Source organism: Misgurnus anguillicaudatus, chromosome 24, assembly GCF_027580225.2.
Source record: "Misgurnus anguillicaudatus chromosome 24, ASM2758022v2, whole genome shotgun sequence".
In the NCBI taxonomy this organism is placed as follows: Eukaryota; Metazoa; Chordata; class Actinopteri; order Cypriniformes; family Cobitidae; genus Misgurnus; species Misgurnus anguillicaudatus.
In genome coordinates, this window is record NC_073360.2 from 23,852,465 (window position 1) to 23,869,389 (window position 16,925).

The 16,925-nt window shown below is 40.1% G+C and overlaps 3 protein-coding genes across 6 annotated transcripts; 1 reads left to right on the forward strand and 2 right to left on the reverse strand.

Annotated features, from left to right (window-relative positions):
• Positions 1-44: 44 nt before the first annotated feature.
• On the forward strand, positions 45-4,182 carry vtna (vitronectin a). 2 transcript variants are annotated; one of them, XM_055196687.2, is made up of 8 exons: positions 45-199; positions 660-779; positions 858-1,178; positions 1,390-1,529; positions 1,702-1,858; positions 1,941-2,093; positions 2,175-2,606; positions 2,685-4,182. In XM_055196687.2, exons 1-8 carry the CDS (start codon positions 145-147, stop codon positions 2,804-2,806), a joined length of 1,500 nt encoding a protein of 499 aa, XP_055052662.2. In that variant the 5' UTR covers positions 45-144; the 3' UTR covers positions 2,807-4,182. The 2 variants fall into 2 exon arrangements, with proteins under 2 accessions (XP_055052662.2, XP_055052663.2); XM_055196688.2 differs by lacking the exon at positions 45-199 and adding an exon at positions 326-507.
• Positions 4,183-4,519: 337 nt separating this feature from the next.
• Positions 4,520-10,023, reverse strand: scarf1 (scavenger receptor class F, member 1). Of its 2 annotated transcripts, XM_073863539.1 has the most exons (11): positions 9,534-10,014; positions 9,107-9,165; positions 8,237-8,338; positions 7,570-8,101; positions 7,146-7,364; positions 6,787-6,915; positions 6,579-6,682; positions 6,386-6,494; positions 6,170-6,294; positions 5,917-6,045; positions 4,520-5,707 (listed from the first exon to the last, which is right to left on the reverse strand). In XM_073863539.1, exons 1-11 carry the CDS (start codon positions 9,632-9,634, stop codon positions 4,644-4,646), a joined length of 2,673 nt encoding a protein of 890 aa, XP_073719640.1. In that variant the 5' UTR covers positions 9,635-10,014; the 3' UTR covers positions 4,520-4,643. The 2 variants fall into 2 exon arrangements, with proteins under 2 accessions (XP_073719640.1, XP_073719641.1); XM_073863540.1 differs by lacking the exon at positions 6,787-6,915 and having other exon boundaries at positions 9,534-10,023.
• A 1,292-nt stretch (positions 10,024-11,315) lies between these two features.
• LOC141361766 (uncharacterized) lies at positions 11,316-15,676 on the reverse strand. 2 transcript variants are annotated; one of them, XM_073863542.1, is made up of 7 exons: positions 15,353-15,674; positions 14,916-14,974; positions 14,639-14,740; positions 13,923-14,457; positions 13,509-13,727; positions 13,066-13,169; positions 11,318-12,984 (listed from the first exon to the last, which is right to left on the reverse strand). In XM_073863542.1, the coding sequence occupies exons 1-7, from the start codon at positions 15,451-15,453 to the stop codon at positions 12,953-12,955; spliced, it is 1,152 nt and encodes a 383-aa protein (XP_073719643.1). In that variant the 5' UTR covers positions 15,454-15,674; the 3' UTR covers positions 11,318-12,952. The 2 variants fall into 2 exon arrangements, with proteins under 2 accessions (XP_073719642.1, XP_073719643.1); XM_073863541.1 differs by having other exon boundaries at positions 11,316-13,169; positions 15,353-15,676.
• Between the last annotated feature and the right edge of the window lie 1,249 nt (positions 15,677-16,925).

A 16,925-nucleotide genomic window follows, 5' to 3' on the forward strand; every position in this document is an offset into this window, starting at 1 on the left:
ACAAGTCAAATCACGTGTGGGAATACATGTTGCAAACATGTCAAGTAAACAACAGAGGGTAATCGACCCCTCAGTATTGATCTGTGAATGCTAACTCAGCCCTGGTGGTCTTAGCTCTCCAGTTTCTCTATCAGATTCGTCAGGATGAGGTGTATCCTGCTTTTGGGACTGCTCATTACCTTCACATATGCGGATGAAGGTATGGATTGATATGTTTAATAAAACTGCATTTCTTTATATTAGTCTCTCTATCGCCATCTCTGTTCGAATCATAAAATTGCAAGTTACTAGCGGAGTTATTTCTTTTTCGTGAGAAGTAAATGCTGATATTAGCCGCCAAATCATACACACCAGCAGCTCAAATTATTATTATCAAAACCCAGAAAACAAAAATGTTCATGTAACATTCTGGGAACCTAAAGGGAATGTTAAATTTATGTTAAGAAACCCATCCTGGCTAATCTGGAAACCAAAAACTGTTAGCTTAGCATTGTGACTCGGGGTAAGGTAAGACATTAACTGTTTTCTGGTTATATTTTAACCAATTAGTTACGAATTGCAGAAGTTACTTTTAATAACTTGATACTTTTAATAATACATTGATTGATTTCAGTCAGAAAATGTGTGTTTTTTGTTATCTCAAAAATGCTTTCTGTTAGAGTCGTGTATGGAACGATGTGAAAACGGTTTTGACGCCACCAAAAAGTGCCAGTGTGACTCTATGTGCACATACTACCGAAGCTGCTGCGAGGATTATGATGCCATTTGTCGTATTACCAGTAAGTTTAACTCACTCAAGTAAGTAATGCTAGTTTTACAAAATCCTATCAAAACTAACAAGAACATTGTTTTTGTAGCTCGTGGAGACACATTTTTTTCTTATCCTGAGGACTATGATGAAGACACAAACAGCACAGAGGTGTCTGTAGGTTCTAAATCACCGCACACAGTTGTGACCCCATCACCAACCAGGCTGTTGAGACCTTTATCACTAATCTTGGACGAAACTGATGCAAATTTAACAATCACAACTAGAGGTACTACCACAACTGCAAGCTCACCCACAACTGTAGACCCAGCACCAACAAAAGCTAAAGACCCTGATGCTGAGATCTGCAGTGGACGACCTTTTGATGCTTTCATGCATCTCAAAAATGGCTCTATCTATGCCTTCAGGGGTGAGTGGCATACGGCACATGTAAAGTTGAAATTTGTTTATGTAAATTAATATTAAAAATGTAGGCTAAGTGAAAGATGGTGTTTTTGGTATTATTTGTTATGTGGTGTGGAGGAATGATGGTTCAATATTTATTCTTCTCTTTAGTACTTGTTATACCCCATTTAGTTAAGAATTAAAATGCCTTAAATGTTGTGATATGTATTCACCAGGAGAATACTTTTTCGAACTGGATGAGAAATCAGTTTTGCCTGGTTATCCAAAGCTCATCCAAGACGTCTGGGGAATTAAAGGTCCAATAGACGCGGCCTTCACTCGCATAAACTGCCAGGGAAAGACATATATCTTCAAAGTATGGATGGACTCACACTCATATTGTTCAGATATTCAAACACAATGTGAAATGTTTAACTGTACTACAGTATTAATATGTACTGTAGTTTATACATGTAAAATATATTGTTTCATATTGTGTAAATGGGGTGTTATATATTATATTATACCATATATCATATTATTGATAGGGTAATAAATACTGGAGGTTTGATGATGGTGTTCTAGATGAAGACTACCCTCGAAATATATCTGTTGGATTTGATCCAATACCAGACCACCTGGATGCAGCCTTTGCCATTCCTGCCCACAGCCATCGTGGCAAAGAGAAGGTTTATTTTTTTAAAGGTTGGGCCTAACCTAAAACTTTAGCCTAACCCCAAGATTTAGATTTATGTTGATTTAATTTTACCGTCTTCCCTGTTTGTAGGAGACCAGTATTACCAGTATGAATTCAAGCACCAGCCATCTCATGAGGAGTGTGCTAGGATGTCTTTAACATCTCCTTCAACCCTGTTCAGCAGATATACTGATATTTACTACAACCGATGGGTTGAACACTTCAATCAGCTTTTCGGTGGAGGTACAGTTATATTTTTAGAGCAATATAAATATGAGAACTACGCATTAAACAAACATATACATTTTGATTCCTTTTGTCCAGCTCAATTGCACCATGGTGGCCATCATTTCATTGACAAAGACTGGATTGGCATCAAATCTCCTGTGGATGCTGTGCTAGCTGGCAGACTCTACGTCACTCCGAGATGGCCTGGAAGGTGGCGACAGGACAGAAATTACAGAAGGGAATGGGACCAGCAATGGAGCCAGCAAAGGGGCCAACAATGGGGATCCAGGCGAAGGCAGAATAGATCTCCACACTGGGAAACCTGGGCTGAGAGGGGCATCAAAATAGGACAGGAGTTCGCTCAAAGGTTTGAGCAGGGCAGGTGGCAAGAACAGGACAGACGCAGGGAGTATCATAATAGACGGAACGATTATGGTTATGGAGATAGATACAACCCTTCTGAAGATATAGCCTATGACATACTACGCAGGAGACAGCCCTTACAAAGTGTCTATTTTTTCAGAGGAGGTATTGTAATTTACATGATTTTCACAGCTTTAGAATGTTGTTTAATTTATACATATATGACAACTTTCCTCTTTACAGATAAATACTACAGAGTGAATCTACGGACCAAGAGAGTTGACCTTGCAAACCCTCCATACCCAAGACCTATTGCCAAATACTGGCTCGGCTGCAAAGACACATCTTTAGCAGAAAAGAGATGAGAGGCGTTTATATGAATCATATGAGGAGAAATAAGCTGTCTTAGTGATGGGTGATCAAATAATTTTTTTGTTCTCAAATATAATCTACACCTGTAATGGTTTTGTCTTGTGTTCTGTTGCTTGGGTCTTTTATTTTGAAGTCTTGTTTCTGGTTAAAGGCGAAGTATTCTGTAACTTGGGCCTGCTTACACTCATAGATATGTACACTAGATGTCGCCTTGGCTACGACAGTTCATTGGACCGAATGCGTCAAACAGAGCCGCCATCTTGAAACAGGGGAATCCCGCATCAGAGTCATTGTAGGCAATGGTGTAACGGAAATAAAATCACCATAAATCGTCACGAACGCGATTTTCTTGGTTTTCTTTTGGTTCGTTTCAACAGTCAGACATGTATTTAGCATTTAGTACAGGAAAAAATAAAAGTTTTGATTTGATGAAAATTTACTTTTTCTAACTGTAATGCATAGTGCTAGTAGCCCTTTCATCCATGCGCAGCACAAAAGTCTGGCATCGTCCATGAATTCAAAGTACAGGCGGACATTGCAGCTTTACCTAGATACTTCCTATGACAAGACCCCTGTTCTAAGATGGCGGCGGTTGACGCATGCTCAGAGCCCCAAGGCGACATCTAGTGTATATATCTATGGCTTACACTAAGCGAGAGAAAGAGCGAGAGACAAAGGGCAGGCAAACACAGCCAAATAGGGCAATTTAAAAACGTAATCCAATAAACAGGCAACAGGTAAAAATCTAAAACATCAAAAAAAAAACATGAACCAGAGACAAACTACAAAACCCATGAACGCTTGGTAAGGCAGGTGTTACACTGGCAATACTTTGCAATGTGCATTGGTGAATAAACCCGCATTATACTAACAAACAGGAAGTGAATGGTGAAGTAAGACATGGCATGATTACAAGATGAAAGACCAGAAACAAGACTTCAAAATAAAAGACCCAAGCAACAGAACACAAGATAAAACCATTACACACTCGTGGCTCACATCCAGTAAGTTGCAGGGCATTTCTTTAAGGAAAGTGGACAGCATGGGCCAAGTAATGTTTGATCCCTTAAGAAAATCAACCATGATTTTACAACAAATAAAACAAAAAAAATGATTACTATGAATGAATACCATAAATTAACCATGGCTTTACAAATGATAATCAATTTGGCAAAAACAATGGTTCTACACTTTTACTATAATAAAACCAGGGTTCATTTTCATAAGGGGTGTAAAATCTGGGCCATTGAGTAACCATGGGTCTACACCATCCAATTTCAAATTATTAGCTGTTTGTTTTTATCTCAGGAACAGGTCAATGTCACAGATAGTCAGCATAATCAATAGGGACTAAGTTCAACCCCTGATCTATATGTGGTGATTTGTTAAGGTAGCATTTTATATATATAAACTGATTCATTGCAAAAAACATAGGCTTATACATTTTACATTTCATGTAATTCGTTAAAAAAGCAATGGATTTTGATGTGTAAGATCATAATTTCTTTTAACATCAGCATTTTAAGCTCTTATACAATATCTAGAGTAATTACTACTTTGGCAAAAGTGATTTATTAACTTTTCTCAGTAAAACTGGGATTTAATACTGTCTACTGAAATGTAATTTTATAAATTAAATTATTAAAAGCATAAAAAACATGTAATTTCTAACTATAATGGGAATATATAAAAAAACTCTCACAATGTTTGTCTATTTATGTGTAGTTATGTTTATAAAATTCCAAAACCAACATACGTACAACCTAAATAAAATTATTTCCATTTAATTCATATATATATTTAAAATGCAAGTAAGATTTGATATAAACATCAATGTTTTACATAAACATTCTCATAATTAGGTTCGTTTTCTCCTTCACCCACAACTGTCTCATTGATAATAACCTCAGTAGAGGTGGAGACCCCATCTGATGGAGCAACGGTCTCATATTCATGTTCTACTGAAGCATTTGTTTCAGTGTCTTGTTCCATCAGTGATCTATGCGCGCCACTCTCAGGAACACTTTTCAAAATAGAGGACAGTGGCCTCTTAGGTGCGCTGTTGTCCTGAGGAGAGTCTGTTGCCCCCGCTATACATGGAGAGCTGAGGGAGCTGTGCTTCTTGCGACTAGGTTTTCTCATAACCACCTCCGTCTGGCCCGACGCTGTGGCTTGCTCCCACGCGCTAGCCCGTGCTCCCAGCTTTCTCCTTGGAGGCTTGGTAATCGCCTGCCCCCTGCCTTTGGGCTGGACGCCCACCTCTTTCTGTCTCTGAAGACTACCCAGTCTGCGCAGCATTGCCTGCACAGGGCCTTCGGAGCTGAGCTCTTGCTTAACGATCTTACCTACAGTCACATACACAGTTGTCAATTTTTCTGCTTCTGAATCTGTGTCCTGTCCCCCATCGGAGGAGCTCTGCGGCTGGGTGTTTTTTCTTGCGGTGGAAAGGGTTCGTCGCCTCCCACAAGGAACACTGAGGTGAGTCCTTGAGGGACCAGAACTGTACCTTGTGGTGTCAGCTTCTGATGTCTCAGTGGTAGCACCTTGCTCCTCAGAGGAGATATTCGTGTCAGATTTATCCTCTGTCTTTTCGGCCTCTACCTCAGGATGGTTCCCTTGACCTCCTTGCAGAGCTGAAAGCATGAGCACACCCCAAGATTTGGATTTTCTTCCAGAACCGGACAGATCCTGGGTGGAGCTGCGGCGCTCTTTAGGGCTGAACTTTGTCCCTTCCGCGAAGGAGACCGAAGGGCGCTTGGATTTGGCTATGCTGGAGGTACGTGGGATACCAAAGTCCTGTGACATGTCCTCAGAGCTGAAGTTTGATGGGTCAAGGAAGAAGTTGCACTTGGAGTTCAGCTCCTGGAGCTCGCCGCCGGCCACAGTTACGACATCTAAGTTGGGAACAAGAGAAAAACATTTAATCTTTTCTACATACAATCATCCTACATAATGTAAAGAACATTCTGTGAAAAAGTTACACCATGTCAAAGAACTAAAAGTGAAATCAAACTTTGATGCTCCTAATCTGAAGCCTGGATTTCCAGACAGGGTCACATATGACCATAGGTTTGCCATTTTAGGATAAAAACAAGTCTTCTACCTTCTCGAGGAGGTTCACAGTAGATGGCCTCTCCTTCATCGTCAGTTTCAAATGAATCAGTCACCCAACCGGACGATGGCTGATCAATAAAGCTGTGGTTGAAGGTAAGCTCGGGATCATGATGAGACACTAATATAAGGACATTTATTAGTCATTTATTTTAACTGCTCACCAAAACATTACAATTAACATGATGCTGAATTGTAGTGCGTTTTGCATAACAGACATACACCGAATAAAGAGACAAAATCACCTGTAATCCTAGGTAGACCAGATGACCACATGGAGATACATGGAATGGCTGAACCCACGTTGGCCAGCACAGTGTACACGTGATGCTTCATGCGGACTGCGGGACCTCCATCCCCAACCGCCACGCTGGAGGACGAGTTAAGCACAGGTTGCTTGTTTCATGGCTTATTACAATAAAACACGTTATTTCTACAACTTTAAAATGACAAATTCATACCTCTCCTTTCCTTCGACTGACCCTCCACAACAGCAGCAACAAAACAACAGGGCAAATATTAAAATGAACAGAGGAATCAAAAGCCCTGCCAAGAGACCTGCCCTGCTACCTGGTAAACACACAGATACAGAAAAAGATAAGAGGTGTGCTGCAGATACCAGCTGCGTTAATGTTATGTAGCGTCTGTACATACTGTTTGGGCAAGCCCCTGTGGTGGGATGGCAGGCGAAATTCCCACAGTCGCATACGGAAGAACAGTTGACACCGTATGAGTTAAGAGGGCACGTGTTGTTACAGCTGCAACAGTGAGTGATTTGCATTCAGATCAAATGTGAAACTTTAGATAATTCATTATTATTTTCACCAAGAAAAACAACCTATAAATATCACTGTAATCTCACCTCTCCCCTTGGAAGCCAGGAAGACACATGCAATTTCCTGTCACATGATCACAGTGGCCCTGAAAGCAGGTTTTACAGAGGAAGAGACATTTATCTCCGTAAGTGCCATCTGGGCAGGGTTTGTCACATCTGTCCAACATGAAAATGGAATAGACATAGTTATTGACCAGATGCTTTCATCCAAAATTGAGTTACATGTATAAATTAAGGGTTACATGTCTTGGTCATTATCAACGCACAATAGTGATAACTCATGGTCAAGTCTTGTTAAGTGTTAAAAGACTACAATGGATTTTGCCACAAAACAACAGAGTGCAATAGGGGAGATTCCCAATGACACGCATTGGGTAGATCTGTACCTTGGTCCAGTCCAACCAGGGTCACAGGATAAGCATTCTCCAGTTTCCAGGTCACATGGTTCTTTGTTTCTGCATTGTGGGCATATGTCCTGGCAACGATGACCGTAGTAACCTTCAGGACAGCGCTGGTCACAGCGAGTGCCATTCCAACCTGGTTTACAGGCATCACAGAGGCCGTCTTGTTTAGTACAAGGCCTGCCACCCTCACAGCGTCCACAGCTACTCATACACAGAAGCAGATAAGAACACAAAATTCATAACATAAGGTATGTTTAGGTAAACTAATGTATGCTTGGGGGATAAAGTGTAACCAAACACAGATGGATTCGGAATTATAGTCGGGTGAGGAAATAATGACAAAAATTTTTATTTTGGGTAAACTATCCCTTAATCTTTCCTTTTCAACCCCTCACCAAGCACTTACCTCTTCTCACAACCTCTACCATATTTTCCATCACTGCAGGGTATGTTGCAGTAAGGACTTTTATAACCAGGGTGGCACAAACAGGTGCCATCCGACGGGAGGCAGTCGGCATGGCGGAGATCACAGTTGCAACGGCGGTCACAGGTTGGACCCCACCAACCATTGATGCACTGACATTCCCCATTGTGCTGCTGGCAAGGAGAGTCGAAACAATTGCAGCGCAAACTGCACTTTTGGCCCCAGTAGAAATCGTTACACAGACAGCGGCCTGTGGCTTGGTCGCAGGTGGATGTGCCGGGGTGGCACTGACAGGCTTTGGTACATGTGGACGTCCACCACCCCTCCTCGCAGGTGCAGTTGCCGTAGACTTGGTCACATTTTCCATGACGTCCACATTTGCAGCTGTATTGGCACAGGTTGCCCCAGCGGTTGGAGAAGCACGAGCATTCGCCTGTTACTGGGTCACACGACCCATGAGGGTGACAAGGACATAGCTCACGACAATCTGGCCCCCAAAATGGAGGAGGACACGCTACAAAGAAAAAATTGTTAATATAGATGCATTGTAAAAATTATGAAGAATGAAGAAACTGAACCATACATTAAGGCGCTCAGTAATTAAAGTCATAGGAGGGATCAGAACCCTGAAACCAACAGTTTCACTTACGAGTTGTGCACTGGTACCCAAAATATCCAGGTTTGCACCTGCAGAATCCAGGATAAACACACACTTCATCCTGTAGACAAGCTCTTTCTCCCTCACAGAGTGCTGAGAAAACAAGACACAGATCTTGATTACTGAACCTAAAGATAAAGCTATAGAAACTGCCGACATATATACAGTAGTGATGGGAACGAGACCGCCTATGCCGAGTCAAGGCCGAGTCTTTGAAGGGTCGAGACTGAGTCTTTGAGGAAGAAGTCTGAGTCGAGAACGAGTCCTTTAGGAGTTCAGGTCGAGTCAAGACCAAGACCATAAAAACATGTCAGTTTTTATATTCATGATTGGATATCACCCCAGTTAATAATCAAGAGTTAGGCCTACAGACTAAGCTAGATTGGGAGCTGTCTTAACATCTTAATATGGACTATGCTTTAACTATCATTTAAAAAATCCCTACCACATGCATCATCTGCTACCTATTTTTAGAGATAAACGACTCTGATGACAGTATCTTTGCATTGCAAAATGGGATGTCATTTTCAAATAATGTCCGTCAACATTGCATTTTATTATTATTGTAATGTGTTGTGTGGTGTTTTTATATGAACATTAAAAAATGCCTTGGTCTCGAGGACTCGTTCTGAAATTACGAGTCCTCCTCCCACTGAGGTCCGAGACCGAATCAAGAGTCTTTGAAGGAACAAGTCCGAGACGCGTCAGAAAAAGCAGAAATCGGTCTCGGGACCGGACTCAAGTACTACATCACTAGTATACAGGCCTACAGAAAGTCCTTTCTGTTCTGCACCATTAATTCAACAAACATGGATGACAGATGTATTTAACTATATGTATGATGATGGGTTCAATACTTACGCACTGTACATTCATCACCCTGCTGGCTCCATCCAGAACAACATGTTGGAGAAGAGTCTCTGTTGAGGAAATATATCATTAAATATGTGGGCTCCAAATGGTGGAGACCTCTAGTGAAAATGTTGCATTTATCTAACTTCATGAAAATGTTTTCAGTACAAACTTTATAATACGATTGTTTTGTATTAGCTATGTGGGTTTAAGAACCTGCATTAAATCCCCTGGAATATAACATTTAAAATTAAACATTGTATTAAAACAACTAAGGAAATTTAATCGACTAACAATTATATACCATATACCATATAATCTACTTTGTGTCTTTCATGTTTTCTGACAAAAGCGCTAGAATGACACACACAGAACAAGTAACAAGTCAAGTAAAGTAAATAAAGAAGATGTAAAAAAAAACATGAGATATCAGTACCTGGAATTGAAGCAGACATTTTTCCCTGTCGGAGAGAGATTTTGAGTTAAGCATTGAACACACACGAGGATTAGTCCGAATGAAGTCAGAAAAATGTCCATCCCCCTGTCTCGTATCAAGGGAGGTACAGGACCAACCAAAATCGGACCCCCTCTGCCACCACCGCACCAGTACAGAGGTTGGTTCTGTACTTATGGAACAGAACAGACCCGGTTCTTCTTTGTTGCCCTCTCCAGTCTCTGTCTTACGGGTCTGTAGTAAAATGAGCTCCCGATTCCCTTTGTTTCCTCTGCAAGTTTCCTGAGGAAGAAAAGGCTGCTTCCTCTAATTCAATAAGCCACTGGTTGTTTAAAGACAAAAATCAAGGCCCAGAAATCTGTGAGGGAGGTGCCGGGTGTTTTAATGGCAAGTGTGTTTGTTTTGAAGCATGATCTCATCTTTATCTCTACACTATTACTTTATCTGTCAAACACATATAATGCTAATGTTAACATATGTCCTAATTATTATCACTTTAGACTAGCTGTGTGAAGAATGCAGAAAAGGTCTTCTGTGGTGAACCGTCACACTAACAAACTGACATTATAACCTTAAGGTTATTTTGGTTTACATTATGTTTCAGTAACAAACATACTTACAAACATAATATACACTTAATAATAGAGAAAAGGTCAACTGGGGATAATTTTTCATTCTTAAGGTCTTACAATTATAGATGAGTCACAGACAACTAATGATCTTGGAATTACATTACCCTAACAGGCACACGGGCACCCATTATCTCTCATTTCCTCTGGAGGAAACATAGTCTTCCTTTCTATCAGAAAACACCTAAAGACTCATACAAGTTCAACTAGACTTAAACCATAGAAAGATGCATGTGTGTCCACCAAGGTTTTTATAGTTAACAAAATAAAATTAATGTGTGTTGCATTTAATTCATGTTTTCTTACACATACTAACCTTTACTACTTCTGTTAGTTACTAACATAATAGTTTAAAGGGACATTCCACTTTTTTTGAAAATATACTCCCCTAGAGTTTAACGTTTGATTCTTACAGTTTTGGAATCCATTCAGCTGGTCTCCGGGTCTGGCACTACCACTTTTAGCATATCTTAGCACAATCCATTGAATCTGATTAGACTGAGAGTTTTGATATTTTTCCTATTTAAAACTTGGCTCTTCTGTAGTTACATGGTGTACTAAGACCGACGTAAAATTAAAAGTTGTGATTTTCTAGGCAGATATGGCTAGGAACTACTCTCATTCTGGCGTAATAATCAAAGACTTTGTTGCAGGCATAGTGATATTCAAAGCGCCTAAAACAGTAGCGTAGCCATAAAAGTGACTCTGGGTGTGCATCTGAAAATCTGGGTGTGCCACATTTATTGTCATATTACTGTGCAAAATTATTAACCATAAGCATATAACCATGCTATAACCATAATGTTATGAGTGAGAAGGCAGAGGCAGATCCAAATGCACCAATTTATTAGACAAATAAGCCAGGCAAAGGTCAGTATCGGAATTAGAAATATTCCAAATGCTTTTGCCATTGGTTGGCACTGAGCCAGAGACAGACACGGCCAGCGCTTGTCATATATCACAACTAATATGCAGTGTTTTCAACCAACCACATAATGTTTATTTTATGTTTTAGACATTTAAATACGCATAAGTGCAAGTAAAACAATACATTTGTAGTTTGTAAAATACACACGGATGTCTATGGAAGGGAAGCAGAAAAAACAATCTTAAATGTAATTTGCCAACCTGTTTTATTCACATAGCGGAACTATAAAGTCTAACGATACTCTATTCTTTTCCGAGTTCAACAGACACTTACTGTCATGTATTTTGGGAGAAACTGGGGAATTCAGGTGCTGTAAATTCAGTTAACAGGACTCTCTGAACTGCAGCGCTCATCACGTTATAGATCAAGATAATTTATAAAGGTTTTTAAATGAAGAATCGGAATATCAGATGGTTGACATGGTAAGCAAATTTGTGAATATTTTTAATAAAAAAAAGGAAAAACGAAATAAAACGAATAGCATACATCTGTTAGTTATTGTGGCTGCGACGTGTCACGTGACAATCATGATACATAGTCATGGACACAAGGGGTCGGGTAAAATAATAACTGAAAATATTAACTGACAAGGGGTTGAAATATATATATTCTAAGGAAACAACAATAGCACAAGTTTAGTAAACTTTTTTATTAAAACTATAAAAAATTATTCTCCATCCATTTTTAGGTGTGCAAGCTGCCACTGTGGGTGGCACCGTCACTCCCTGGCACACCCATGGCTACACCACTGGCCCGAAAATAGTCCCCTGCTATTGAAAATAACCAAGGGGACCATTTTCGGGCAGTGTTTAATATCACTACGCCTGCTGCAGCCATGTTACAGCAGCAAAGTCCTTGATTATTACAGCAGTTTGAGAGTATAGTTCCTATTTTTCTATTCATCTTAGGTGTTTTATTGTCTTTTCAAGTTGACAGATGATACACATGTAGATAAGTCCCCAATAATGCAAACTCAAGGTTTGCAATAACAAGAAAAGAGTAGTAATGTTTTCCTGTCTTTGACTAGAAACACATTCAACAGGAGTTGTTATAGCAGAGAAAGTCTAGTCCATCTGAATCTGGCTCACTTGAGTACAAGTTTTACCTCACAAAAGAGCTGAGTAAATCGACAAAGTCAAATGCAAGAACTAAATGTTTTTAACACTTGGATGAGCAGGATCTGAACTTTTTGGCATTCTCATAGTTGGATCTTTCTCTCTCCTAAGGTGTTTTTCTCTTTTTTAACATTTTTGGATTGCTTACGATATCAATTAATTTGTAGAATGTAGAAAAACACTATTTGACACTGTAATCACCCTATGAGCATTTGCTTCTTTTCTTTTACACCATTTATTGCTTTATAACAACAGGTTGTCATATGTTAAAAAAAATGGACACAGAACCCCTCACCACTGATATTGCATAACATTAAATGCTGAATACAGATATGGTGACCACTCATGCATTTAAAAAAAAAATAACTCTATTTTTTATTGAATTATACATATTTGCACACCGAAAAACTATAAAATGGATACAAAACAGACTCTTCTTAGGGACAAATACACATAGGGAAGGATATGATTACAAAACACTTGAATGCCCTCTTGTGACATAAAAGGTTCACTGCGATTATCTCTGATGATGTCAATACATATTAGCATCTTTGGTTAAAACTTAAAGCATATAAAATATACTCTCTTTAACAAATACCTAGTACAATTCTTTATCACTTCTGAGCAAATTGAAAACAAATTCTACCTAGACATTTGTGGTTTATTTGTACTAATGTCAGGTAAAGTTTGTATAGCTTTGTATACCGTTGGCTTTTAAGTCGCTTTGGATTAAGCGTCTGCCAAGAGACCTGCCCTGCTACCTGGTAAACACACAGATACAAAAAAAGATAAGAGGTGTGCAGATACCAGCTGTGTTAATGTTATGTAGCGTCTGTACATACTGTTTGGGCAAGCCCCTGTGGTGGGATGGCAGCCGAGATTCCCACAGTCGCATACGGAAGAACAGTTGACACCATATGAGTTAAGAGGGCACGTGTTGTTACAGCTGCAACAGTAAGTGATTTGTATTGAAATCAAATGTGAAACTTAAGATAATTCATTATGGGGCGGTTTCCCAGACAGGGATTAGACTAGTCTTGGACTAAAATAAATGTAAGAGCTTTCCAAACTGACAACAACTTGCACTAACATATCTTACATCAGGGCCCTTTGTTTTGCATCAAAAGGCGCACAATTAATGTTTTAAGTAAGGCATGTTTGTTAAAACTAGTTATATTTCCTAATTAGTCCTGGTTTAAGCTAATCCCTGTCTGGGAATTTTGCCAGAAAACAACAGGGTACAATAGGGAAGATTCCCAATGACAGTAATTGGGTAGATCTGTACCTTGGTCCAGTCCAACCAGGGTCACAGGATAAGCATTCTCCAGTTTCTGGGTCACATGGTTCTTTGTTTCTGCATTGTGGGCATAAGTCCTGGCAACGATGACCGTAGTAACCTTCAGGACAGCGCTGGTCACAGCGAGTGCCATTCCATCCTGGTTCACAGGCATCACAGAGGCCGTCTTGTTTAGTACAAGGTCTGCCACCCTCACAGTGTCCACAGCTACTCATACACACATGCAGATGAGAACACAAATAACCTCATAACATAAGGTATGTTTAGGTAAACAAATTTATGCTTCGTTAATATGAATAATCAAACATGCCATATAATCTACTTAAAGTGTAATTACATTAGGGTGAGGAAAATTTTACTATTCCTTAATCTTTGCTTTTCACACCCTCACCAAGCACTCACCTCTTCTCACAACCTCTACCATATTTTCCATCACTGCAGGGTATGTTGCAGTAAGGACTTTTATAACCAGGGTGGCACAAACAGGTGCCATCCGACGGAAAGCAGTCGGCATGGCGGAGATCACAGTTGCAACGGCGGTCACAGGTTGGACCCCACCAACCATTGATGCACTGACATTCCCCATTGTGCTGCTGGCAAGGAGAGTCGAAACAATTGCAGCGCAAACTGCACTTTTGGCCCCAGGAGAGGTTGTCATTACACAGACAGCGGCCTGTGGCTTGGTCGCAGGTGGATGTGCCGGGGTGGCACTGACAGGGTTTGGTACATGTGGACGTCCACCACCCCTCGTCGCAGGTGCAGTTGCCGTAGACTGGGTCACATTTACCATGACGTCCACATTTGCAGCTGTTTTGGCACAGGTTGCCCCAGCGGTTGGGGAAGCACGAGCATTCGCCTGTTACTGGGTCACATGACCCATGAGGGTGACAAGGACATAGCTCACGACAATCTGGCCCCCAAAACTCAGGAGGACACGCTACAAAGAAAAAAATATTAATGTAGATGCATTGTAATCAAATGCATTTATGTCAAAGAAAGAATTGAAGATCAAAGAAGAAAAAATTATGAAGAATGAAGAAACTGAACCATACATTAAGGCGCTCAGTAATTAAAGTCATAGGAAGGATCAAAACCCTGAAACCAACAACTTCACTTACGAGTTGTGCACTGGTACCCAAAATATCCAGGTTTGCACCTGCAGAATCCAGGGTAAACACACACTTCATCCTGTAGACAAGCTCTTTCTTCCTCACAGAGTGCTGAGAAAACAAGACACAGATCTTGATTTCTGAACCTGATGATAAAACCATAACAAAACTAGAAAACTACTGATGTATACAGGCCTACAGGAAACAAGTCCTTTCTGTTCTGCATCATCAATACAACAAACATGGATGGAAGACGGATGTATTTAACTATATGTACAATACTTACGCACTGTACATTCATCACCCTGCTGGCTCCATCCAGAACAACATGTTGGAGAAGAGTCTCTCTTGAGTAAATATATCATTAAATATATGTGTGCTCCAAAAGCTGTAGACCTCCAGTGAAAATGTTGCATTTATCTAACTTCATTAAAATGTTTTCAGTACAAACTTTATAATACAATTGTTTTGTATTGGCTATGTGGGTTTAAGAACCTGCATTAAATCCCCTGGCATGGACCTCACCCTATTACATTTCAAATAAAATGAAATGTATAAAAACAACTAAGGACATTTTATTGACTAACATTTATACTTCATAATTAACTTTGTGTCTTTCATGTTTTCTGACAAAATCGCTAGAATGACACACACACAGAACCAGTAACAAGTCAAGTAAAGTAAATAAAGAAGATGTAAAAAAAAAACATTAGATATCAGTACCTGGAATTGAAGCAGACATTTTTCCCTGTCGGAGAGAGATTTTGAGCTGAGCATTGAACACACACGAGGATCAGTCCAAATGAGGTCAGAAAAATGTCCATGTTGGCTTTGTACAGGACCAATCAAAATCGGACCCCCTCTGCCACCACCGCACCAGTACAGTGGTTGGTTCTGTAGTTATGGAACAGAACAGACCCGGTACTTCTTCGTTTCCCTCTCCAGTCTCTGTCTTACGGGTCTGTAGTAAAATAAGCTCCCGATTCCCTTTGTTTCCTCTGAAAGTTTCCAAAGGAAGACAAGGCTGCTTCCTCTAATTCAATAAGCCACTGGTTGTTTAATGACAAAAATCAAGGGCCAAAATTCTGGGAGGGAGGTGCCGGGTGTTTTAATGGCAAGTGTGTTTGTTAGGAACAGAGCTCCCACACCTTGGCTAACTTCAAATCCAAGGACCTTACAAGGACTTTCCAGGTCCAATACCTTCAAATTCAAGGACTAAATGTGGGGACACATTTCAAGTGAGAGCAAGGTTACATCGTATTACCTTTTAAGATACTTTGTTACAGTTCCCTTTTGAGGGAACTCGCGCTGCGTCACTGCACTGACACTTTGGGGACGCATCCAGTGGTAAGTGCATCTGAATGTGTATATCAAATTCAACCAATGGTGAGGCTTAACAACAAAGACAGGGAGCAGGAAGTATTTCGCTATCTGAAATATTGCCAAAGAAAGCGTTACAGGGATGCAGAAAGTATAGCAACGGAGACGCAGCGTCTTTTTCCCTTCTCAGGGAACAAGAGTTGCATACGTAACCCGAGACGTTTTCATGTGTCAAACACAACTATGCAAAAAAGCATTTTGGTATGAATCAACATTCGTATGCAGAAGATATAAGCATTTAAAGTGAACAGTTTAGCACGTGTGCTTTAAAAGTCTAGAATTGTTATGATATTATCCTACACTACACAGGGAATAATATGAATTTTTTCCAGAAAACTTCTTTTATAAAATAAATTCAAGCACTTTCAATGACCTGTATCTATGTATGTATGTATGTAAAAAAAACTTCCCTGGGCCTTGATAACCCCCCCCCCCCCCCAGATTCACAAACTTTCAAGGATTTCAAGGACCTGTGGAAACCCACAAGGCGCACTTCATGTGGACTTTCGGTCTCGTGGCCTTAAATTGCGCATGCTCGCTTAGTCTACGAGTCTTAACCCTTGATGCGGTCTTCGGCAAAGCCCGCACTGCAGCAGGCTTCGCGCACTCTACCAACCCAGAAGTCCTTGCAAAAGAAATATCAGACTTCCATAGTAGGAAAAAAATATTTTGGAAGTATTATGCTAAATGATGAAGAAAATGTTTTGATAAACGATGGCAAGCACACAGTTAAAGCTACCCATTAAATTCCATCATATTCTTTTATTCCTACTATGGAAGTCAATGGTCACTTATCGCTGTGTTTACCATCATTTCTCAAAATATCTTGTGTGTTCATCAGAAAAAAGAAGTTCATACAGGTTAACAACAACAAGAGGATGAGTAAATGATGACAGAATTTTCATTTTAAGGTGAA